The sequence below is a fragment of the Chelonia mydas genome, chromosome 1 (genome assembly GCF_015237465.2).
Source record: "Chelonia mydas isolate rCheMyd1 chromosome 1, rCheMyd1.pri.v2, whole genome shotgun sequence".
In the NCBI taxonomy this organism is placed as follows: Eukaryota; Metazoa; Chordata; order Testudines; family Cheloniidae; genus Chelonia; species Chelonia mydas.
The window spans coordinates 76993688-77019426 of NC_057849.1; the positions used below are offsets into that span (position 1 = coordinate 76993688).

A 25739-nucleotide genomic window follows, 5' to 3' on the forward strand; every position below is an offset into this window, starting at 1 on the left:
AAAGAGCCTCCCGGGCTGCCGCGGACGCGTGAGAAAGCAGTAGCCAAGCCAGGGATGCCGCAGCCTGAGTGAAAGCGGCGAGGGGCGCCCGGTGCTGCCCGCCCCAACTCAACGGTGGCTGAACAGGTACCCAACGGCGGAGGTAGCTACCCGCTCCCGTGAGGCTCTGACAGGCCGAGTCCCGCGAGCGCCGAGCCTGCGGCTGAGGAGAAGCTTGTCGTTAACTTGGGCCCCGAGTCCGCGGGGAGCGCGCTGCTTCTGCTGGCGTTCGCGGCTCGCCGGGCGGGCTCCGCCAGGCGGCTGCTTTCACGGGGAACCGGCGACGGAGCTGAGCGGGCAAGGCTGTGAGTTTCCCGCTGCGGCTCCGACACTAGTCCGGCCTCTTCGCGGGGGGAGGGGGGCGCGGGAGCAGGGAGTTGTTGGGAGAAAGAGTAGAGAGACTTTCCTCGGACTAATGGCTGGTGGCAGACGGGAGGTTGGACTAGATGATCGAATGGCCTTAGACGCTAGGAAACTTCTTTTGCCCCAGCTCTACCCCCAAAATGACAATAAATAACCGTGAGGAACCAGGCAGTGTGGACACCAGTGCAGGCTTCGCATCCCCTGGCCAGGCAAGATCCTTCCAGGAGATCACATGGCTGCTGAACAAAAGTAAATCCCTGGCAGGAAAGTCAGCATCGCCACTTTCTTGTAGGGGTGCTTAGTGAGTAAGTCTCCCCCCAACCCCCCGCTCCCTGTAGATATTTGGTAAATCATTCAAGTGCTTAATTACTCTTTTATAACAGATGAGTACCCAGTTGGCTGTCTAAAACCTCTGCTACCTAACTCCTGCTGTCTGTCTTGCTCTACTTTCCTGCTACTCCCTCTCTTGACTTTGTACTCATTAACTCTCATTTTGATAGGTACTAAGTTTTTGCTCTTCATCTTGTCTTCCTCGCACTTCCCTGTACCTCTATGTGTCTGCCTCTCATAGCTGAACCTGATACCTCAAATCTGAAACTACTTCTCAGACTTTTTTCAACCTGACTAGACTGTGGGACGTTAGTGCTTCTTCAAAAATTATAAGGGCTGTTGATCAATCACAGTTAAGTCATGCAATTAACTCAAAAAAAATAATTGTGATTAAAAGAATTAATTCCAGTTTTAATCACACAGTTAAACAATAGAATACCAATTGAAATGTATAAATATTTGAGATTGTTTTTCTACATTTTCAAATATATTGATTTCAGTTACAACACAGAATACAAAGTGTACAGTGCTCACTATATTATTTTTATTACAAATTTATGCATTGTAAAAATGATGAACAAAAGAAATAGTATTTTTCAATTCATCTTATACAAGTACTGTAGTGCAATCCCTTTGTCGTGAAAGTGCAATTTACAAATATAAGTTATTTTTTTTTGTTACCTAACTGCACTCAAAAACAAAACAATGTAAAACTTTCGAGCCTACAAATCTACTCTGTCCTACTTCTTGTTCAGCCAATCGCTAAGACAAACAAGTTTGTTATCTCTACAGGAGATAATGCTGCCTGCTTCTTATTTACAGTGTCACCAGAAAGTGAGAACAGGTGTTCTCATGGCACTTTTGTAGCTGGCATTGCAAGATGTTTACGTGCCAGGTATGTTAAACATTAGTATGCTCCTTCATGCTTTGGACACCATTCCAGAGGACATGCTTGCAGGCTGATGATGCTCTTTAAAAAAATAATGCGTTAATTAAATTTGTGGCTGAACTCTTTGGGGGAGAATTCTATGTCTCTTCCTCTCTTTTACTGGCATTCTGCCATTTGTTTCATGTTCTAGCCATCTCGGATAAGTACCCAGCACATGGTGTTAGTTTTAAGAAAACTTTCACTGCAGATTTGACAGAACGCAAAGAATGTACCAACGTGAGATTCCGAAAGATACCTAAAGCACTTGACCCAAGGTTTAAGAATCTGAAGTGCCTTCCAAAATCTGAGAGGGATGAGGTGTGGAGCATGCTTTCAGAAGTCTTAAAAGAGAAAACTACAGAACCCAAACAGAAAATCAACCTTCTGCTGGTAGCATCTGACTCAGATGATGAAAATAAACATGTCAGGCTGCACTGCTTTGGATGGTTATTGAGCAGAGCCCGTCATCAGCATGGAAGTATGTCCTCTGGAATGGTGGTTGAAGCATGAAGGGTCATATGAATCTTTAGCTCATCTGGCATGTAAAGATCTTGTGACGCTGGCTACAACAGTGCTGTGTGAATGCCTGTTCTCACAGGTGTAAACAAGAAGCAGGCAGCATTATCTCCTGCAAATGTAAACAAATTTGTTTGTCTTAGCGATTGGCTGCACAAGAAGTAGGACTGAGTGGACTTGGAGACTCTAAAGTTTTACATTGTTTTATTTTTGAATGCTCTTACTTTTTGTACATAATTCTACATTTGTAAGTTCAAGTTTCATGATAAAGAGATTGCACTAGAGTACTTAGGTGAATTGAAATACTGTTTCTTCTGTTTTTTTTACAGAGTAAATATTTGAAATAAAATATATATATAGTAAGCACTGTACACTGTATTTTGTGTTGTAACTGAAATCAATATATTTAATGTAGAAAACATCCAAAAATATTTAAATAAATGGTATTCTATTATTCTTTAAAAGCATGATTAATTGCATGATTAATCATGATTTATTTTTAATCGAGAGATTAAACACGATCAGTTTTTTTAATCGCTTGACAAACCGAAAAATGATATGGTTTCTTGTCTTTTCCTAAAACTAAGGGTGACTCAAAATGAAAAATATAACATCTTAAATTGTAACTAAAAAATTATTTTCTTCTAGGTGCAGCTCTGTGCTATGGGAGATGCAAAAGAAACTAAAATGCAAATAACACCAAAGACTCCAGGACGCGCCGCTGTCCTAAACCCCTTTGAAAGTCCAAGTGATTACTATAGTCTGCAGGAGCAGATTGTTTCCAGTCCTTCCGTCTTTAAATCAACAAAATCCTCATCAGTAAGATTTAATATCTAGTACAATGTCAGAGGCAATATTAATACTTCCAAATACTAATTTATCATTTCTTAAATGTGTAGATAGTTTTTACTAGAATTTAAGCAAGACTAAGTAGCATAGTTCCTTACAACCTTCTTAATACTAAAGGAAACCTACTGCTACAACTCAGATGTCACTTAGCAGTATGACTTTGTTTTTAAAATATTAATGATAACATTGCATTAACATATATACTAAATGCAAAAAGCTATTTGTAGCTATTTGATGCTAATCAAATTCTTGAGAAAGGGAGGAATGAAGACCACTTGTTAGAGTTAGTCGTGGTCTAAATAGGTGCTCTGTCTGGAACAATTCTTGTTCTAGGCTTGTGACGCAAGCAGGTTGGATACAAAATCTTTAGAGATGATGATATTTTACATTCCTCTTTTTATTATTTTGCACTTTTATCGTGTGAAGGCCTTGAAGTCCTGTGTAAATTGTTTATATCTATATACAGTAGAACCCTATTCATCCGACACTCCATTATTTGGCTCTCCTTGACAACCAGCATGCACATATCCAGAAAGGGAGCTAGCTCTCTTGTGGCTGCTATATGGTGCTGTAGCATTGCACTTTCCCATTCTCTGGTTTATCTGGATCATTTGTCCATAAATTCCAGGACACTGGAGTAAAATCATCACTTTGCAGAAGGAGTATTAGTTTGACATGCAGTGAAGAAAACTTTAGTCCATTGAAACGCAAAAAAAATTTAGGTAGATGGAATATAATTTCCCAAACTGGAACGTGACGAGGTCCTTGGGGATATTATCCACAATTGTATGGATGTGGGTATATCATGAATTTCTTACCACAGGGGATCTGGATCTCTGTTTTACATATATCTTAAAGAATGCACTGCTAGCAGTATAGAACCTTTAAACATCATGCTTAATTTCTGGAAGGACCGTGCCTTCTGAATCCCTAAATTCATTTCTATAACGATTTGAGGTTTTCCATCCAAATATTGGCCAAGCTTTATTCTGCCTTTAAAATCTCCTTATAGGAAGAGGTGATATGACTACGGGTGTAGAAGTCTTGAGCATTGGGAGGCAATTTGATCTAATGGACTGAGCATGGGACTAGAAAATAGGCACTCTGTTTTAATCTTGGCTCTGACACTAACTCTGTGTGATCTTAGACAAGTGATGTCACATACATTCTCTTCCTCAATTTTCCCATCAGTAAAAGTGTGATAATACTTTTCTTACGGAGGTTTTGTGAGGTTTTAATGTTTGTAAAGTGCTTTTAAGATGCAAAACGCTCTGTAAATGCTAAATATGCTATGCTTTGTTTCATGTTACATACAATTGCAATCTATTAATGATCATTAAACAAAAATAGATTACAAGGTCAGTTGGTCTGATTCTGTAGTTTAAAGTTTAAGTAGCTCACTTAGCTGGCTGAAACAATTACTGTTGTTTTAGCTCATTTATATAAGGAGGTTTTGGCTCCAATGTGGCTTCTTTTTAAAGATATGTATTCTGTGTTTTTGATTCTGTCTGTTTAGAATAGTAAGCGCTGCATACTTCACCGTGATGTTCATTCCTTTCTCAGACTCCAGGAAAATTTAGGTGGTCTATTGATCAACTTGCTCTAATAAATCCTGTTGAAATTGACTCTGAAGATATTCGGCGTCAGGCAATGTATTTAAGTCATGCCAGGTAAGTTGCTTTTTATTTTATGCAGTGAACTGAACTGATATTTGAATACTAGAAAGCTATCCTTATATATGCATGGCTGTTTTATTCATGTTCATATAAATATTTAACATTCTTTATCTAATACAGGGGTGGCCAACCTGTGACTCCAGTGCCACATGCGGCTCCTCAGAAGTTAATATGCAGCTCCTTGTATAGGCACCGACTCCAGGGCTGGGGCTACAGGTGCCAACTTTCCAATGTGCTGGGGGCTGCTCACTGCTCAACCCCTGGCTCTGCCACAGGCCCTGCCCCCACTGCACCCCTTCCCGCCCCCTCCCCCTGAGCCTACAGTGCCCTTATCACTCTATAGAGAGAAAGATAAAACAAATACAGAGTGATATGGTTTCTGGAGTATCTTGGGTTAGGACAAAGACCATGGTGCCCGGGAAGTCAGTCGTAGACCTGGGCTGAGAGTGAGTACTATCACAGGTACAAGTTCTCGCTTTGGAACAATTTTAACAGAAGATGATGGTCATAATGGAAAGGAAGTAGTGTCAAAAAACAAATATCCAGTACTTATTGGAGCTTGTTGAGAATTCTGATTTCATACAAAGGCATGTCTCAATGACTCAGAGTTCATATACCTATCCAGTAATTCCAGGTATCCCCTCCACATCTTGCCTTGTCTCATCCATTGACAGAGCTAGCTTGTGTCACATATTTTCCACTCCCCACACTGGTAAATGCAGAGATGATTTTTTTTTTTTTTTTAAAGAACTTCCTGATTCAGTTCAGGGAATGGGTATCAGAAAGGGAGGACATCATCCGGGAACACAATGATTGATTAAGGTCTGCTCCTACCATGGTTAACAGGCCTCTTCTGCTTGCAATAGTGTATGTGTCTGATAAGGTTTTCTCATTGGGAAAACACGTTTAGGTCAACTCCATAGTCGGATTATCAGAATAGCTACTATACATTGAAATATCTTACTATTATAAGTCAATTTGGTGGGCTGGTCCAGGTCAGCCCTTTTGCATCTGAAAACAGTAAAAGTGCCCTGTGGTATCTTTGAGTATAAGGAACTGGGAAGTAAAGTAGTGAAAGACATCTCAAAGCTGAGCAAGGTTCCTCCTATACATTTTTCCACCTTTTCCAGAGCTGCCTCAGCATGAAGGAGCAGTAGTGTTATTACTTATGCCTTTCTGGGTGAAGAGCCTATGACTCTCAGGCTTGATTAACCTAGCCGAGACATCAGAAGATCCAGTATCTCACTGGAGCTACTGCAAAACCAGTTCTCCATCTGGGACCAGATAGGTTTAAAATGAATACATGGATAAAGTGATTATTGCTTTCCTGGACCCCAAAAGAGAAGAAAAGGGGGGGGAAATACAGCTATTCTGTTCTCTGGTGCAAAGCCATAGTTTAATATGTGAAACATAACCTTGGATTCCTTCAGAAGGGCCTTTGGGTGTATGATTGTCAATGCAAAAAGGTTGCGTCTCCATAGTAAAATTTTTCTTAATATGTACAAAACTTCCTCTCCTTGAACAAATCCCAACATTAAGTAGTTCCTTAGAGAATTAACCTTATTCCAGCTCTGTAAAGTCATAGAACACAACCTTGGAACCTCATGCTGCTTCTTACAGCACTTCCCAGATTCCACCCCTTGCAGGAGGTGGTGTTATACTCCTTGTCCATAAGGGTAGGCTTCTGAAAGGTTATTAGCTCCAGTCAGATGAAGGTAGGTTTTTGTTTTGTTTTGTTTTGTTTTGGGGTTTTTTTTGTTTTGTTTTGTTTTTTTCGTTTTTGTTTTTTTTTAATTTGAAAACGGAAACCTTTTTCACTGAAACCCAGTATTATACTTTTAATTCAGACAGGTAGTCCTCACAAATCCCTTGTGGGTCCAGGGACAGAATAGGCTCACTGCTCCTACGTGTCGTAAGAGGCAACTAAAAGGGGGCTGCCTGGACTGGGATGGGCTCTGCCAGGTTAGAAATTTGCCCAGGACGCACCATATGATGAGTAAGTCAATGATGTCCATACCAGATTGATCATAGCCTGGGTTAATAATGACCACGCCAGCCGTCTCCCACCAGGGCAGACGCAACAAGTAAACTATTGGTGTAACCCCAACAAAGCGGATTTGTGGAAGAGATATCCTCATCATAGCCACATGGAATGTAAGGACATTGAGACAAACAGGGAGGTTGAAAGAACTCACGTATGAAATGGAACAATACACCTGTCACCTCCTAGGAATCTCTGAGGTCAGATGGAAGAACTTTGGAGAGGTACTAATAGAAGAAGGTCATGTACTCTATTACAGTGGGAGAGGAAAAACATGTCAATGGCGTAGGATTTCTTGTGCAGAAAGATATCAAGAGTTCAGTATTAGGATGCCACCCAATGTCCAGCAGGCTTATTTCCATCCATCTAAAGGCAGTACTGTTTAATATCACAGTGGTACAAGTCTATGCCCCTACAGCAGACTATGACGATGAGGAAATTGAAGATTTTTACAATCAGCTGCAAGACATCAATAAGATACACAAGAAAGATATCCTGATTGTACAAGGAGATCAGAATGCTAAAGTGGCTACTGATGCGCAGGCAGATTGGAGAGATTATTGTGGTCCTTTCTGTAATGCGGTAACCAATGAGAGAGGATTGAGACTTTTGGAGTTTGCCAACTATAACAATCTGGTTCTTGCAAACACATTAGGAGCACATAAAGCATCCAGACAATCAACATGGCATGCACCTAATGGTCTACATCACAGCCCAATCGACTACATCATGGTGCAAAACCGATTTCGTTCCAGGATTAACAGGCTTCTAAAACAAGGAGCTTCCCTGGTGCTGATATTGGAAGTGATCACAACCTTATGATGCTAAATTTTTGGCTGTGGCTAAGAAAAATCATCAGGCCAAAGTTCACCAGAACCAAGTTTTGACTTAGACTTGGAGACCAAAACATTACAGAGTCATTCCAAGCAATGATCAGCGGAAAATTTGCCCCTCTGCTTGCTCTAGAGGAAGACGTAGAAACAATGATCAACAGTTTCAACACTGTAATGAATGAGGCAGCAATGGACATCCTTGGGAAACATCAAAAGAAGACAAAACCATGTGTCACAAATGAAATACTACAAATGTGTGACAGAAGAAAACTTAAGGCAAGAACAGCACTGAGGGAGCTGATAAATACAGAGGGATTGGCAGAAAGATCAAGAAAGGAATGAAGGTGGCCAAGGAGATATGGATTGAAAAACAATGCTCTAAAATTTGAAGAGTGTATCAATAATAAAAATAGCAAACAAGCCTTCCAAGTTGTAAAAGTTCTGACAAAGGAAACATGGGCCAAAGCTAACGCAATTCAAGACAAAGAAGGGAACAGTCTTACAGAAGAAAGCAACATCATCAATAGGTGGATAAACTACTGCTCTGATCTATACAACCACCATACAAAGGGAGATCCTAGTGTCTTAGGCAGCCCAGATTCAACAGAGGAGGATGACTTTCCAATACTATGTAAAGAAGTGGAGACAGCTATGAAATCGCTCAAGAACAGAAAGGCTACAGGTATTGACAACATCCCAGCTGAACTGATGAAATTCAGAGGAGAAATAGTAATAGATAGTACTCACCAGTAACAGTAATAGATGTACTCACCAGACCGGTGAGTGGCTCCCCACGTGGGCACAGTCACTAATCATCGCTCTGCCAAAGAAAGACAACCTGCAATTGTGTCAAAATTACTGGACCATAAGCTTAATTAGCCATCCCAGCAAAGTGATTTTGAAAGTCATATTGAACAAATTGAAGCCACAAGCAGACAATATCATCGCTGAAGAACAGGCTGGCTTTTGTGCTGGAAGAAGTACCACAGAACAGATTTTCAACTTTCGTGCACAATGTGAGAAGTACTTACAATACCAGCAGGATAGCTACCACATCTTTGTTGACTTCAAGAAGCCGTTTGACAGAGTATGGCATGAAGCTCTCTGGGCAACCATGAAGAAGTACAATGTTGGTCGTAAGCTTATTCTTACCATTAAACAACTGTATGCCAAGGCCAGCAGTGCAGTTCTCATCAATGGCACAATAGGAGAGTGGTTTTGCACCGCTGTTGGAGTCTGGCAAGGCTGCCTTCTTTCGTCGACACTGTTCAACATCTACTTGGAGTGCATAATGATTGATGCCCTAGAAGATCACATATGCACAGTCAGCATTGGGGGGGTGAACAATCTCTCATATCTTCGGTTCGCTGATGACATTGATGGCCTGGCAGGCAGCAGAGATGAACTTGCCAACCTTCTGAAATGATTGGATGAAACCTCTGCAAAATATGTCATGGAAATCAGTGCAGAGAAAACCAAGCTGATGACAGACAAACATGATGGGATCAGTTCACATATCACTGGCAGTGGACAAGAGCTGGAGACGGTGAAACAGTTCAAGTATTTGGGGGCAGTCATCATTGATGAAGGATCCAAGGTAGAAATTTGGGCAAGAACTGTACAAACAACAGCAGCAGTGGCAAAGCTAAAGCCAATTTAGAGGAATAAGAACATCTCCTTGGAATCCAAACTGAAACTGCTGCACGCATTGGTCATCTTCATTTTTCTGTGTGCGTGAGAGGCATGGATCCTTACTGCAGAACTTGAATGGAAAATACGGGTGGTAGAGATGAGATGCTTCCGTAAAATCCTAAGCATCTCCTACTTTGACCATGTCACTAATAAAGAGGTCCTCAATATCATCACCCAATGCGCTGGGTCATATGAAGACCTCCTGATGACCATGAAGAAGCACAAGCTGAAGCGATATGGCCATGTAATGAGATCATCTGGCCTATCCAGGATCATCTTCCAAGGGACATTACAGGGGGAAGAGAAAAAGAGGTAGACAGAAGAAAAGATGGATTGACAACATAAAAGAGTGGACAGGAATGGACTTTGCGGAGACTCAAGCAGTGACACACATTTGTCAGGGGTGGAGACAGTTGGTTGATTGCTCATCAGTGACGGTGCCCCAACGACCAATGTGTTATGGGAGTGATGATGATGAAAATGAGTCCTCACAACTGTCGATGTCAGTTTTTGTTCCCTTGAGTAAATTCAATAAATATTCCATCTTAAGTGTCAAAGTCCAGTTCTTAGGAGCACTGACCGTCTCTTTTCAGAGTAGCATATTGTGCCCCTGGGGGAATTCTGTGCCAAAAAATTAAAAATTCTGTGCACTATATTTTAAAATTCTGCATATTTTATTTGTCAAAATAAAACTATAATCACACCAGTTTCAATTATTTTGGTAATTTATTTCAAAATACCTGTCAGCAGGCATGTCTGTTACAATACATAGAACAAAAAATTCAGGAAATGTTTTTTGACAAATAGATTCCTTACTAGGCATATTAATTCAGAACTTTGAGTAATAATTCATTTAAACTACAATATAGAAACGTATTTCCTGCACCCCTCAGAAGCAGTGCAAAGGCTTGGGGGAATCAAGAGTAAGGGAGGAGCTGAGGTACAGGGAAGTAAATGCTGGGAAGGAGCCTGGGAATGAGGCTGGAGGGTTGTTGGGTGTGGGTGGGAGAAGTATGGCACTTTCTGGGGTGAGGGGAGTGTTGAGGAATTGGGGACCGTTCCCCGTGCAGACCCTGGCTGACCCCTAGCCTCTCCCATTCAGTCCGGCACATCTGCCCTTGTCCCCATGTGGCCCTGCACCTCCACTCAGCCACCCCCCTCTCCCTGTCCCTTGTGACCTTTTGCCCCTTTCCCATTCAGCCCCTGGCTCAGTGCTTTCAGCCCACTAGCTCCTATGCCCCTTCCCCCGTCTTTCCCCCCCTCTTGCCCTTCTGAACCCCTGATCCTTTGTGCCCTGCTCTGTCCGCTCTCTCCTCTCCCCCTCCCAAATATCCCGTGCCTTCTCATCTGGCCCTGCAGGCGTGTTGCTGTGAGAAATGCAGCATCAGGCCCTCCTTATCCACAGCTGGCTGCTCAGGACCATGAGCCTGCTGTCCTCTCTTCTGGTGCTACAGCAGCCCCTGGTGGGTGAAAGATATAACTGCATTGCCTTTCCAGCAGAATGTATTTTCCCCCAGGAATAATAGTGGTTGTCCAATATTAGCCGATGCAACTTCCTTTCTTTTGGCAAAAGCCTTCTCCGTGCCTTTGAGCCCAGGGGAAGGTGGAGAATATCATATACATTTACCTTGTTTTGGATCCCCATATTTAAAGACTGATCCTGCCTCTTACCCTGGAGGCTTGCTGCTATGACAATCCTACTGTACCGGATTTTTGAATCTTAGCATGACAAAGAATAGGGAACCTTTTCCATGCTTTTTCTTGAAATTTCCTTTCATTGAGTAATTAGTAAGTCCACAGATCTGGACCAATCTGGAGACAAATGGATCATCCAGAAGAAAGATGGAATTTGACATTCAAGAATTTGTTTCTTGTTAGGTTGAATATGCTGTATCATAGAATATCAGGGTTGGAAGGGACCTCAGGAGGTCATCTAGTCCAACCCCCTGCTCAGAGCAGGACCAATCCCCAACTAAATCATCCCAGCCAGGGCTTTGTCAAGCCTGACCTTAAAAATATCTAAGGAAAGAGATTCCACCACCTCCCTAGGTAAAAGAGTATTGGAGCGTGACAAGTACTGTGTGTCATAGAATCAGAATATCAGGAGGTCATCTAGTCCAACCCCCTGCTCAAAGCAGGACCAATCCTCAATTTTTGCCCCAGATCCCTAAATGGCCCCCTCAAGGATTGAACTCACAACCGTGGGTTTAGCAGGCCAATGCTCAAACCACTGAGCTATCCCAAAATCATCTGCTGAAACCCGGGATCAAACCATGAACCTTTAGATCTTCAGTCTAATGCTCTCCCAACTGAGCTATTTCAGCTCATCAAGAGAAACTGTCCTTTTTCCTCACAGCATAGTTAACATAATCCTCTGCTGCCAGTGACTGACTGGTGTGGTTTTGTCTCCAAGCTGTTAGAAGGCTAAAGTACCATTGTAACAAATATGTAGACCTTATTACTCAAAGAAAGGAAACTTTCAAGTGAGCATGGACACATTTGCCTATTCCGTGCATAAATGGCAACTTATTACAGGTTTCTGAGATCAGTATTAGCAACTTCAACTATTCCCAAATTCCGCTGTAGTATTCTATCAGCTGATGAGTTCAAGCTGAAAGACCCAAAACACACTTGTTTGTCTCTTGTAATTCTTACTGTATATTTGGTACAAAATTTGCTTGGGGTGTCCTAGGCCAATCTCCTGGCTTTCTTCCTCTTCATTTTTTGCTGGATGTTTTCAGATTAGATGATATGATATGAAGTATCTGCTGTTCAAAAAAACCACATAGCAACATGAATACTGTGCCAGCGTTGCATTTTGACCATGGCTTAATACAGGATTGATATTTTAGGTGCCAACTACATATGTTGTTTTTGCCTTTGCACTTTCCAAACTCACTGCCCAAAGAAAAAGCACTTACTCTTGCACTTAACGTTATGAATCTCACTCTTCTCTTAACTAGATGCTGCCTTTTCAGTCCCCATGTTTCGGCTTTGCAGTCTGACCTGCAGGGATACTTGTTTTTGTGATCATTTGTACTTACGAATAAATGACAAGTGAAGGTGCCTGGCCTGTTCTTTTGCTATGTTATGTTAATTCTGGACTTGTGCACTATAACAACTTAGCAGTATCATAAGCTCTTAGTTGTAGATGGTACCTTTTTTGTATATTGACATATTGCAAGTCTAGTCAGAGCCATGACTGGCCCCTTTTGGGGGGGAAAAAGAGGTGGTATCAGGACATCTATGAATTTTATACTAATTAATAGTTCTAGCACTTATCCAAATGCTGTACCCAGTCCTTTTTAAATATGTAATTTATGTGGTCTGAAGAGATTATTCACATATAACTTCCATATAAATATTTTCATGCCTCTGCTGTTCTTCAAAAGTTATGTTATTAGTATGAATTTCTTTGGTTGTCATTTATAAGCCTCCTAAGGACTGGTATAGTGAAGCTTTATCAGTTATGGTGACACAAAAAGGAAACTGTACCATTTGTGCAAAGCTGAACAAATCATTTGAATATGGGTGAGAAATATTTGAACAAGGGGAAATACCATTTAATACGAGCTTACTTTTGGAATTGCCTATTTTGTGTTAGAGATTGTTTAAAAAAAAAAAATCTTAACTCAGATATTTGATGTGATTATTGCGTTGGGCTGGGATAAGGTGGGTTTATAAGCCACTTGAAGAGGGAACCTTTCGTTGGGGAAGAAGTAGATAATGTCAAATAAATCTATACACATTCCTTCATTTGTTTTCCATTTTGGTTTTACTTTTTTTCTGTTTAAAGAGCTTTCTTCCTTATGGTCAAATTCCTTGTCTTGCTTGATCCTAGAGTGAGTTTCTCTTTAAGTCTATTTTATAGTAATTTTAAAAGTTGCTTATAGAAGCATTCAAAATCAGAGATTTAGGTGGAAAGAGAAGCTGTATTATGAGCAAGACAGATATCAGTCAACTAGAAATCTCTTTCATAATAGTAAAAGGGATATACAGAAGATTACAAAGTAAATCACTTACTGTGTAAAATGTTATTACAAAATTGCCCTGGGTGGGAACTCCTTCTTTAAAGTTGCTAATTGTCTGCATACAGTACACACTTATCAATTTTGAATACAAAGGAATTGCACACAGCACGTTATGAATACTATACATAGAGTAAATTGTGATTTATTTTAAAAGGCAGCTAATCTTAATCTTCTATAAAAATGGTACTTTTCATTTACTTGAACCATCAAATTCAGTAATGGCATTGGTAATTTATTGGTTTTTTTTTCATTTGCATTGTTTAGAATAGATAAAGAGATGGAAGACAAAAGACAGAAAGCCATTGAAGAGGTAATTAAAATTGCTATTGATATTAAATCAGATATTAATATTGTGTATATGGGTAAAATGAACAATCGTAAAAAGTAAATTTTCAGTGTTGTCTAGCAACTTTGCAAAGCAACTTTGAAAGCAACTTTACAAAGTATGAGGTAGCTCTTCACTAAGAGCCTGTGGTATTTTAATGGTTAGTAGAAGATCATGCAGTTTACTGCTTATCTTTTGTAGTTTTAGAATGGGAATCCTTATTTGTGGCTTTTATTGGATTTCCTCCACCCTACAATTTTAGGCCAAAGAAGCAGACTTTGTAACTTTCATGTTATCTAGACCTGAAATGTGGCATAAGTCTTTTAGAGCACTTCACAAAAATATCACCTGTGATATAAACTCTCCAAAGATGTCCTGAACAGATGACAGTTTTCAAAATACCCAGGGGTTGAATCTCCATGTTTCTAAGTCCTGCTTGCAGTTATAATGGTGCCCGGCAATCTTTGCTTTTTCACTGAGGAAAAAATCTTATTGGAGAGTTGGCTGGCCTGTTACTTCTGACCTGAATTGCTTTTTTTTTTTTTTAAAGAGAATTTAAACAGCCATCTGTTCAGTAATTGTCACCAGCAGATGGGCAACTCTGTGCCACAAATGCCATGGGGCCAAAAAACTAGCTAAAGGAGTTTCTACCGGAATCTCACCTTAGAGGTATGGAGGAGAGAACTGCTTTTTGTGGGGTTGCCTACACTAGTACTCTTCCCACTACTGAACTAGTGCTGGTTGTAGGAATGGTGGAAGAGTTAGTGTAGATTATGCTTTTTTCCCCCACCGTGTGGTCTAGCCCTGCTCTACTGCACCAACAGTGTGAAAAAGTACTGCAAGTCTGCAGAGTTAGATGTACCGTCTAAGAATAACTTGTCCTTCTCATAATTCTCTCTCCCTTTTTTTTTTCCCCCCCTCCATGAAGTGTACTAACACCCCATAGGTACTTACCTTGGACGATTGACTGGTATGCAATAAGACACTTCATAAGATCATGTGCCGTCATGGTTAGGATCTAAAAATACATCTCTACAAGATAATAAAATTCTGACTGAAGAAATTCAGTTCTCTATCCCTCGGCCCATGCCACTTCCCGCAGCCCACATTAGCCTGGAGCAGTGAACTGCGGCCAGTGGAAGCTGCGATTGGCCGAACCTGTGGATGCGGCAGGTAAACAAATCAGCCCGTCCTGCCAGGGAGCTTACCCTGGCGGGCCACGTGCCAAAGGTTGCCGATCCCTGCTCTACTCAGTGAAAGAGCTCCCCATGGGCGCAGACTTCTCCAACCTATCCGGCTTCATCCTGCTTTGGGTATTCTTTCTTTAATGTTTTCTAGCTTCCAGTCAAATTTGCTTGTGTGTGTGGTGTGGTGTGGTGATTTTTTATTTCTTTCTGTCAAGGTCTTCCTTGGCCCAGAATTATCACTAAACTCCAGTTTCCTTGCCCTTTGGTTCTTGCAGTCCTTCTGCCTCCCCCCAGAGCTTTGCTTCAGTGCATTGGTGTAACTTACCTCTGCACCTCAATGCTTGCTGTAATGTACAGCTTTTAGGTATCAACACTTCTGGAAACTCTACCTTCATAGTCTCTTGTACTCAGTTATGGGAGTTTTCTGATCAGGGAGAAGAGCAAGTAATCCATTTTTCTAATAATTTTTCCATCTTAGGCACTTAACTTTAGGTGCTTAAACCCTTGTATTCCTCCGCAAAGCACCTTTGTTTAGATGAAATTAAAGTTGTAGGTACATTTAAGTAACATCCAAGTTTAAAAAAATAAATAAACATTGGAGAATCAGGAAATGCAGAATTAAGTTTGTATTTCACAGACAACTCAAACTGCCTTAACACTCCACAGCACAGCTACAGATGAGCAAATAAGACAGCCACATTACGTTAACTGTCATGAGTTTAATTTTTCAGTGACAAAAAAACCCTAGAATCCATTGATGATGACTGCTTTACTGCTTTCTTTATGACCATACATAGTATGCATAAATGACTTTTATAAACTGATTAGATAAATAGTATGCCAAAGATAAATTCCTGTTCCTCATTAAGGCAGGATCAGACTCTAGTTCCATATGGCGGCCAGTTGTCCAAGTGTCAGTAAGCACAGCTAGTATATATCCACATACAAACTTCATATGCCCATATCTTATTTGAACATTTTCATGAAAAGGGAAAAGCTTAAAGTAGTGACAAAGAAGCATATGTAATAAGTCATGTATGTGTAAAACTGATTTCTGTGGTGAACATATGTCAAAACTATGAGCAATAGGGTCCTGTGGGGCAGTTACGGTAGTTTGGCTGCCTTGTTTTGAGAGGTACAATCAAATGCATTTCCTGATTAAAGATGCTGTTGTAATGCTTCTCTCTGGGCCTTGTACAAATGTTCAAAAGCCAGTGACGCAGTGGATTTGCACCAGTGCAGAGCTGGTCTGAAAGAAGAAACAGGCCCCTAGTATATATCTCCTTTGGTGAGGTTTCCGTTCATTTGTAATAATGCAGTTCTTTGCTTTTTGCTTCTCCAAAAAGCCAACCTTTCTGTTCTTATCTCGTTTGACCTTACTTCATGCTAGTCTATAGAGGAAGTTGAGTGGGGAGAGGTTACCTGTTTTGATAGTAAGGTTTCTTACTTACTTTGGCATTTCCAAAGCCAATGAAATCACACTAGAGGCAATGGAAGCCAACATACTGATGGCTTCTGAGCACAATGGGAGTTGTAGGTAGGACCGAGGAGTGTCTTGGGGATTATTAGGGAAAGTAAGGCAATCAAACAAAACCCACTTAGCTGTGCTTTGGTAGCCTGAGGAAGAGGGCGTGACATTCTGTTCGAAGCCTTTGGGTTACCCCTCTGCTTCCGCAAGTGAGAGCTTTGCTGGAGATTAGAGTGTGTCAGCTGTCTGCCCATCAGTCTGTCCTCTTCATCAGCAAACTCCTTCAGGCTCTGCCAGTCTAAACTGAGTCCTGAGTTCCACCAGAAACATCTTCTGCAGTGTCCAGTTCCTCTCACTGGAAACTCACAGAAATTAAGTTTGCTGCCTCCAAAGAGACAGTATATACACCAGCCTGTTAAATTAGCTGAGGACTCACTCTGTATATCAAAATAACAGCACTGTGATGGTTTATAGTACAACTAAGAATAAGTTTATTAATAAAAAAACACAGATTTAAGTCCTATTAAGTACAAGAAAAAAGACAGGTATGGTTACAAATAAAACACGCTTTCTAGTGACTACAGTATAATTCTAGCAAGTTACAATCGTTGCGTAGCAGTTTCCTCACGTCAACTTGCCAGCATCTCTAGCCCTCCAGGTGAGGGGATCCAACTTTCACAGAATCGCAGGGTGCCGCTCCCTAAATGATGGATAACTAGAATGTCTTTTTTGCTCCTCCCCGAAGTCCACTGTCTTTGCCTCAAGAAACAGAAAGACTTCTTGGGGGTGCAGGCTTAGACCCCGGTGTGCTGATTAAGCTGTTAACTGGATTGCTATGTTTACCTTGTGTAAATGTACTTGCATTGTTCTTTGCCTGCAGTCAAACCAGTCAGGCTTATGTACTGCCTCCCAAACACATTTTAATAACGTGTTTCCAGCACATCAAAATTCTTTGTACACAACCCTTGTATGTCTTTGCATATATTACACAATGATTTTCTGGACCAGCATTTACATATGATACTTTACTTGGCAACTTTTAGATACATATTTTGACAATGGTGTGTTAGTTATTGAGTATATCTGGCTTGATAAGTTACAGTTTGGTGGGTGCTCTGCCAATTGGCATTGAGGGGTTCTTAAGGTCACAGAGGGGAATGGTTCTTCTGTCTAACACTAAAGATTTTAAAAATTATCAAGATTCTAAAAAAGGTGGTGCTTATTACTGTTATTGCCCTTCCCTACAATATTGTATTGAATGAATTTTTGTTCTTTTTTTCCTTTAAGTAAAAACAGGGGCTTTGTCACTCAGAAAATTTGCCATGGAATGGATCTGTTTCTATGGAATTGGGTTCCAGTCTAAGCTTTTATTTTAAAAAAATGAAGTCTAGCCCTTCCGATGGAATTACCTTTGAAACATAAATTGTGTAAGCTTGTGGACTGTGGTCTTGCTGAGTTGAAGAGCCTCAAACAATAGCTTTGTTGGTTGGGCGTTTGACATTAGTGGTTAGTTTTTGTTAGTAATGGTTGATTCTTCTTTGAATTATTGTTCACACATTCCACTTATGGTACACATTCCCCTCTTTGTTTGAGATAGGAATCTGTTGTGGCTGTGAATGCACCCTGAATGTTCTTGTGTCTCTCACTGAGGGCATAAAGGATGGAGCAAACCAATTGCCATTCAGTTCCTTCTCAACACCTCCAGTTTTGAGATTGAACTGCTTGCTGTCCATTCTTCACAAGCTGCTGGCTCTCTTTTTCTCTGTGTATATATTCCTATCCCAGCTAGTTTAGTTGTTTGCTCATAGGCAAAGGGTATTTTATAGCCTTCTCTTTTAACCAGAAAATTTATATAATTAATATGCCTATAAAATATATATTTTCCCCCTGATACTGGAATTTAAGGATTGCTAATTCTAATCCCTGGATTCAAATACTGCCCCTCATGTGAGGGTGTTAGGCCCATTAATGGCTGCCACACTAGATTTTTATTTTTGTTTTTACTTGGGGGAAATTGCACATCCCTAGCAAATATGCAATATATAAGTTCTTTTTAAAAAGGCTGTTAAAATCCAAAAAAGTTTGTTTCTAAATGTTTTTTAATGGATTAAATCAATGAGACTGGCTACAGACCTTGGTGTATCTGAACCACTGTACATGACATGCCTGTTTCCAGAAGTGCTGCTGACAGCATGGGGCCTACACCACCGGAGTCCCATCAGACAAGACCAGCTCCAAGCTGAAGAAAATCTGATAAACTTTTTTTGAAGAAAATTCAGTTTGGAGACAGTTAGAGGTAGATCTCTAATAAATCTCCTCTCTGGAAGAGAGCATCTTCCTTTCACCATTCGAGGTGCAGAGACTTTGCAGGCTGTATTCACGAAGAATACCTTATCCTACTTTGTATGGGTCATGCAGGGAATCTAAAAACTCATCCTATGATTAGATCCTATGGCAAATACCATTCTGGACATGGACCATGACTTTCTATCCCAGGGCTGCCAGGACTTTATCTTAAATACATATGTGGTCATACTGGAATCCTTGGGGGCCATATAGGCTGGAACATCATCCAGGAAGATCACCTACTTATGTGAGATCTTCCTCTGTCTCAGCTGCTCTGATGTAGCAATCCTCTCAATCTGCTCAAACTGAGGAACCAAGTGAGTAGCATCCACCAAATTCAGCTGACATACTGGGACCTACCATTTTTTCCTTATCTCTGAATGAGGCTGTAGACCCACCTATCACATGATATACGGACAATTTTAAAGGGTTTCAGGACCTTCTTGCAAGGGTAGCTGGCTCTTTACAGAAACCTGTTGAGGAGGTGCAGTAATCCACCACTAATTAACATTCTTCAGTCCTCTACCTGAGAGAAAATAGCCCTCCCAATTAATGAGGCTGTAATGGACCTAGTGAGAATAAGATTCCTTCTACAGAAGTCCTTGCATCCCAAAAAAGCAGGTGAGAAATGCCATATCCCTTCCCCGGGGGCTCTGTTTTTCTGTTCACATCCTATACCAGGGTCACTAGTGGTTACACCCACAAATGGGAAATCGAGAACACAAAATACACAACAACAAAAGAAAGTAAACTAAAAAAAATCTAGATTTAGTCAGTCTTAAATTGTATTTATCAGCTATCTTGCAATTTGTAATTGAAATTACCAGGCCCTGTTGGTCAGATATGATTTCCTGAATTAAGAAAAGATCTTGATGTTTGTAGGTAAGCTCCCTCCGGAGGTTATGGAAGAATTTTCTTCCCTGGTGACTGAAGGTCAGTTAATGGCCAGGACTCATCTGAAAGCTGAACTTGACGCAGTAGATGTGCCTTAAGATTCATGGCCATAGCAGTGGTAATGAGAAGAGCCTCATGGCTTCAAAAGTCTGGCTTCCCACTGGAGGTTCAGCCTGCTATAGGGAATCTGCTTTGAGGATCAGGACTTAATCAAAGCCCTTCGTACTCCCCTAAGGTCTATACTCAGGCCCTTAAGAGGAAGCATGTGAGACAATAGTTACTCTTCATGGATATATGTACCATTACTTCCATTTTTTTCATCAGAAACCTTCAGAACCATCTAACAAGAGGCAGCATTTCCATAAAGAGACTATTCTCCATGTTTGTCACTGCACGTTTGTAACGGTCTACATCTGGCCTGAATCACTTGTTTTGACAAGTTAGTAGAGGAACATGAAATCGCTTCCAAAGACCCAGAACTTTCTACTCCTACTTTCATCAACAATTTGAGTTCCTTCAGGCACATGTGGCCTTCTGTATTTTCAGACCAATGGGTACTAGAGACAGTTACACAGGATATCAAGTTCCACACTGTGCCTATCTTTGGTCTTCTTGAGGGACATATCTCACAAGGGACTGTTACATCAGGAAGCCCTCTCACTTCTCTCGGACCAGTAGAAAGAGTTCCGTCTCAATACCAAGAAAAGGGACTCTATTTCAAATACTACTTCATTCCAGAAAAGAAGAGAGGATGGCATCCCATCTTAGATTTATGAAAATTAAACATCTTAATTCACAAAATAAAGTGTAGGATGACCCTGCTAGCTTCCATAATTTCCCCTCTAAATCCTGGGGACTTGATTTTTATCCCTTGACTCACAGGACATGAACTTCCATATTTCAATAATTCGACTCATATGAAGTACTTAAGATTCCTAGTGGTCAGGAACACTTTCATAATTGTGTTTTCACCCTTTGGATGCTCTGCAGTGCTGAGAGTTTTTACGAAAGTGTTGGCAGTGGTTCCAGTGCACTTAAGAAATATAATAGTCAACCCATACCTAGACAAGTGGTTAGTTTGAAAAAAAGCTTTTAAGGTGAGAGATGCGATTCATTGTGTTCTTGAGCCGTTAACCACTCTTGGCCCAAAATTCAGCATGGAGAAATGCAAGTTAATACCAATTCCAAGAGTGGCGCTCATATGACCAATCCTAGACTCCATAAAGGCCACAGTGTCTACCTCAAGATAGGTTTGAGAACTTGTCTGCCTTAATAGCTCTGGATAAAATTGAATCCAAACACCACAGTAAGGGCATGTCCTGTGCTGCTTGGACATATTGGACAAAGGCTTGTGTGCTTTTGTAACATTCAAGAAGACCAATCAATCCAAATTATGATTGGCATTACAACAACCATGTTTACATAACCAGAGAAAGGGGGGCGGGGGGAAATCTCCCCCATTATGCCAAGAGGCAATCAGGTTATGGAATTGGTGTATCAGACATTGAATCTCCCTCTTGGCAGGCAACTCTCCCATCATGTGTAGGAGATCAAGGACTTGGTCCTTTGCAATATCCTCTTGGGATGGGGTTATCCTCTGGTAGACAGATTTGCAACAGATAGAAGCAACAAGTATCCCCTCTTGAACTGAAGTCCTGACATCACCTCAGGCTCACTTTCAGATATCTTTCCGATTTTTGTGGTTGTGGACTATAATTTATGCATACCCACCAGTTCTGTTGATCCCAACAGTCTGACGCAAGATCCAGCAGGACTCAGCAAAAATTATCTTAATTGCATCAGCATGGCTGAGATGATTTTGGTACCCCAGCATACTGAATCTTTTAGTCTACCAACCAAAGACATTATCTCTAATTCCATACTGGCTGATGCAACACGAAGGAACTGGACCTAGAGTATCTCTATTTCATCACCTGTCTGCTGGATGGAGGTTAGACTTAGAAAAGTCCTGTTGTACATCTGCTTTAACACACACACACACACACACACACACACATCCCAACAACATATTAAACTGTGGAAAAGATTCTACAAGTTCAACCTACTCATCAAAATGGAAGAGATTTTTCCTCTTGGTAGCAGCAGAGATCTCTAATTCCACAGGATGCTGATTCATGATGTTTTATAATACATACTTGACCTAAAACATCTTTCAATAATCTTCATCAGTGGTTTGCTGGTCCAGGCCAATGGGAGCTGCTGGAAGCGGCAGCCACTACATCCCTCAGCCCGCGCCGCTTCCAGCAGCTCCCATTGGTCTGGAGCCGCGAACTGCGGCCACTGGGAGCCGCGAACTGCGGCCACTGGGAGCTGCGATCGGCTGAACTTGCAGACACGGCAGGTAAACAAACCGGCCCAGCCTGCTAAGGGCTTTCCCTGCACAAGCGGCGGAACAAGTTTGGGAACCACTGATCTAGATAGATATCTGACTTTTATGAGGTGGCTAAAGTAGATCCTCCTACTTTCTTTCAACCGCAGCACCTTTGAAAAATGTTTGTTTTGGACATATGTAAAGCAACTACCAGAATATCTGTTCACACATTTGTGAAGCACTATTCTGTCGCTGAAGCCTCGATCTGATAACTACAGTTGGGAAAGCTCTATTCCAATCTTTATGTTCCTAAACTCCGAGCTCCCACCCCCATTGCTTTGATTCATTGCTTGTGAGTCGATATAAGTTGAATATATATATATAGACAGTCATTCAAAGGGAAAATAAAAGGTACTTACCTGTGCTGTAATTGGAATTATTTGAGATGTCATCCATATGTTTCACAACCTACCTTTCTTCCCTTCTGGTTTGGAGTCCTATGTCCATCAAGTTCCATGGTGGTAACGGAACAAAGTGGCAGTTGTCCTGCTTTGCTCTTTATGGCTTGGGAAACGAGGACACTTAGGGTATATGCCACAATGGACACTGCTGGCCAAAAGACTCCGATCTTGAGTGCATGTGCACTGTTAATGGAATATACGGTCAGCACTTCTTTGAGAAGTCCAGTTACTCCAGTTTTCCTTTTGACTGTGTTTTGGGTCTTGCTAGTATTGGTTAGGGTGGGAGAATTTCTCCCTTGTTTATCCAGGTTTTTATAATGACCTCCCTCACCTTTTATATCTGAGCATTTCCAAAATCCAAACCTAACAGTGATGATTTGAGTGTCAAGTACTGTTAACTTTTAGCAGGAACCTGTCATAAATATGCTTATTTCTATGATCCTAAATGTCTTCCAAGGTGCCAAAAGCCCCAACAGTCACCACATATTCATCTTCAATAACAACTTCAACTTCCTCTTGATTGCTTCTACAAAGCATCCGAATTGTCAGTACAAAACTGTGGTGTACTGAAAATGAGATTTCCATTCTGCTGCACTATATTGCCTCAGAACTTAGTTCCAGCTTGCTGTAAAGTACATGGGACCTCTTAAAATCTAATCACTCTGCTGGAGTAATGAGACATGTTTGAGACACCAGCATTGAGTATGTTAATACAGATGTGTGAAGAAAGCTTTGTCAAAGCTAACATGGTATATGTACCAGTATACTTGTGGAATTCGAAAAAGATGGGGCGCTTCAAAATGTTAACCATTCTGTAACAATGGATGGTTTTTTTAAAATATCTTCCAGCCACACTAATTTGAACTGAAATTGTGTTGTTTTGGGCTGTATCTCAGAGAGGGAATTTGAAAATATGTGGCTGAAGAAATCTGATAGAAAGCTATCAGCTGTTCCAAAGTGAATTTTGATTAATCTTGGCTATGTTAAACATGCCCATAAGAATCAAAACTCAAGATTTTACAACTAGTTGCTTGCAAATACATATTTATAAAATTAAGTAGATAGTCTTAATGTTTGGGAGTATCTAATTGTTATGTTTTTTCCTCTAGTTTTTCACCAAAAGTCTTATCGTTCCCTCTCCTTGGACTGATCATGAAGGGAAGCAAGTTTCCCAGTTTCATTCCACTAAATGTAAGTTGTGTATGTTTCTAAAGGTGTCTTTTAGTAGCTTAAATTTAGAAATCAGCTGTTTTGCATGTTTAATATGTATATGTTTAACTTTTTTAAGTTATAGACAGCGTGACTAGATGGGAACACTCACTTAAGTGGGGCCAGGATTTTGCCTAAAAAGTTAGGCTCTGTGTTTTTTTTTTCATTTCCTGTGAACTTTATCCTAGCTCTGATCTCATGGTAATACTTTGTCTCAATTATATTCTCATTACCTAAATTCCACTGTAATAATTGGAATTACCTTTTTGCTTCTTTCTCCCTTTCACAAAACAAGCATAGTTATATTGACTAGGAAAATTGAACAGACTCTTACATTTTATTGAACACACCAAATTTTTTAGAATTGAGTAATTTAAAAAAATGATCAAAATGTATAGTTTTGATTTTTTTAGTATAACATAATCCAAAATAAATTTCAAAACCGTCAATCTGAAAAGAAAAATTGAAGCTTTTCATTCCCAAAATGTCATGAATGGCCTTTTAACACTATAATAACTTTTTCACTTGTGTCCCCTTCCTCCCCCCCCAAAAATAACAATATGTTGGCAATATCAACATAATTTGACAAGCTTTTAGATTTCAATTGAATTGATGGAAAATCAATGGAACTGATGGAAAACTCTTACAACGTGAGCTGGTCAGAAAAACTGATATAACCTCTCTCTGGCTTCTCTGACACTTGTCTCTCTAGGTTTTTTTTTTTTTTCTCTGTCCCAAACTTAGTTGCAAAAATCATGTTCTAGTTTTATTCTCTGAAAATAATTTGGTTTGATGTAAACTAAAGTATTACAATATTTTATTGTAGCTAACTATTTTTGAGAAGTTCCTCAGTACAATCGGATTAACTATTTTCACTTTACTGCTGTTATGTTTCAGAATGGTAAAAAGCTTTAATTTAAGTTTTAACTGAATTTATCTAAATGATGCTTTACAGGTATAGATTTAAATAACATTTCACCGATTGGAAGACAGCTAACTGTGCAACCTGGAAAAAGCAATGGTTGGTATAAAACAGTATCAAGTGACAAAATGAACATGCACTCAAAGGAATATAAGAAGTTTTTATTTAAGCTAACTGAACTCCTTTTTTAAAAACAAGTTTGTTTGGCTTCAGTACTGCCAGGTGCTTGAGCACTTGCCTAACTTTAAGCACATGAGTAGTCTCATTTAATGGGACGACTTAGTGCTTCAAGTTAGGCATGTATTTAGGCCCCAATTCAGCAAGGTATTTATGTTACTGTTTGTCTAGGAATAAATGTGTTCTTGGACTACATGTAGTATTACACGTAAAGTTCTGTTTATGCTTTGAAGCCCAAATTGCATACTAACTTAATTACATTATAATATAAAGATTCTTTGACATCCTCTCCCCTCCATTTTGTACGAGGTCACAGAAACTATTTTCTGAAACCTGTACATAAACACACAATTTTCAGGGTATTCCATTGATTTTTTTTGCTTGAATTTTTTTTTTTTTTTTAAAGGCCTTTCCCCCAGCTAAGGTATGGCTGGATATGGTGCCATCTGGAGAGCTTGTGTGTAACAACCCTTTTCACTTATCCCTGAGCCTGATTTGCTCCATACACTGTAGCCAATTCAGGACCCCAGGCCTATAAGTTTTTCCCTTTTCCTCATGGCAACACATTGTGTTTCACTAATTGAACTAGCTATGTGTTAAATACAATTTTAAAGTTAAACCTTTTACTTGCACTAGTTGACTAAGTTACTGTAGGCTAATTTCATTGTTTTTATTCATTGCAGCTGCTTGTCAGACAGTATTGTCTTTGCCTGTGGATTTTAACTTAGAAAAAATATTAGGTATGTCGTGTTGTACTTTATGTATGAATGTCTAAATTGAAAAATCTATTTTGCATGCTGATTAGGAATGGAGATACAATGCACTGGAAACCTAGTGTGATTCAAAATTGAGTATTCATAGAATTGCCCAAAGTACAAGTGTTGTTTTGGACAGATAACAGCTCCTTGTCCTGTGGAGCTCCTGCTCTAATTTAGAAATGGCTCAGCAAGGGAGGACAAGAAACAAAAGGTGGAGGGATGGTGAATGGTAGGACAATGATGAGTGTACATAAACATTGTATTGTTATATTTTAAAAGATAGTACGTTAAAGTATGGGCCAGCATTCATAATGTAGGCTAGCTTGGAAGTTAGCTATGGAAGCCTAATAGTCTCAATTGCT

The 25739-nt window shown here is 40.2% G+C and overlaps 1 protein-coding gene and 1 non-coding gene across 3 annotated transcripts in view; one reads left to right on the forward strand and one right to left on the reverse strand.

Annotated features, from left to right (window-relative positions):
* Positions 1-49: 49 nt before the first annotated feature.
* The window catches only part of BORA (BORA aurora kinase A activator), a 45262-nt gene continuing 19572 nt past the window's right edge, over positions 50-25739 (forward strand). Inside the window, exons 1-7 of one of the 2 annotated variants that reach the window (XM_043533891.1) lie at positions 50-142; positions 2825-2995; positions 4589-4695; positions 13563-13608; positions 23421-23502; positions 24476-24541; positions 25303-25359. In XM_043533891.1, the coding sequence (XP_043389826.1) occupies positions 2840-2995; positions 4589-4695; positions 13563-13608; positions 23421-23502; positions 24476-24541; positions 25303-25359 (514 nt within the window). In that variant the 5' untranslated portion in view covers positions 50-142; positions 2825-2839. The remainder of the gene's footprint in view (positions 143-2824; positions 2996-4588; positions 4696-13562; positions 13609-23420; positions 23503-24475; positions 24542-25302; positions 25360-25739) is intronic. The other variant, XM_027821202.3, reaches the window with a different exon arrangement.
* Positions 11519-11591, reverse strand: TRNAF-GAA. Its single transcript has one exon. It is a non-coding gene; the product is annotated as a tRNA-Phe (tRNA).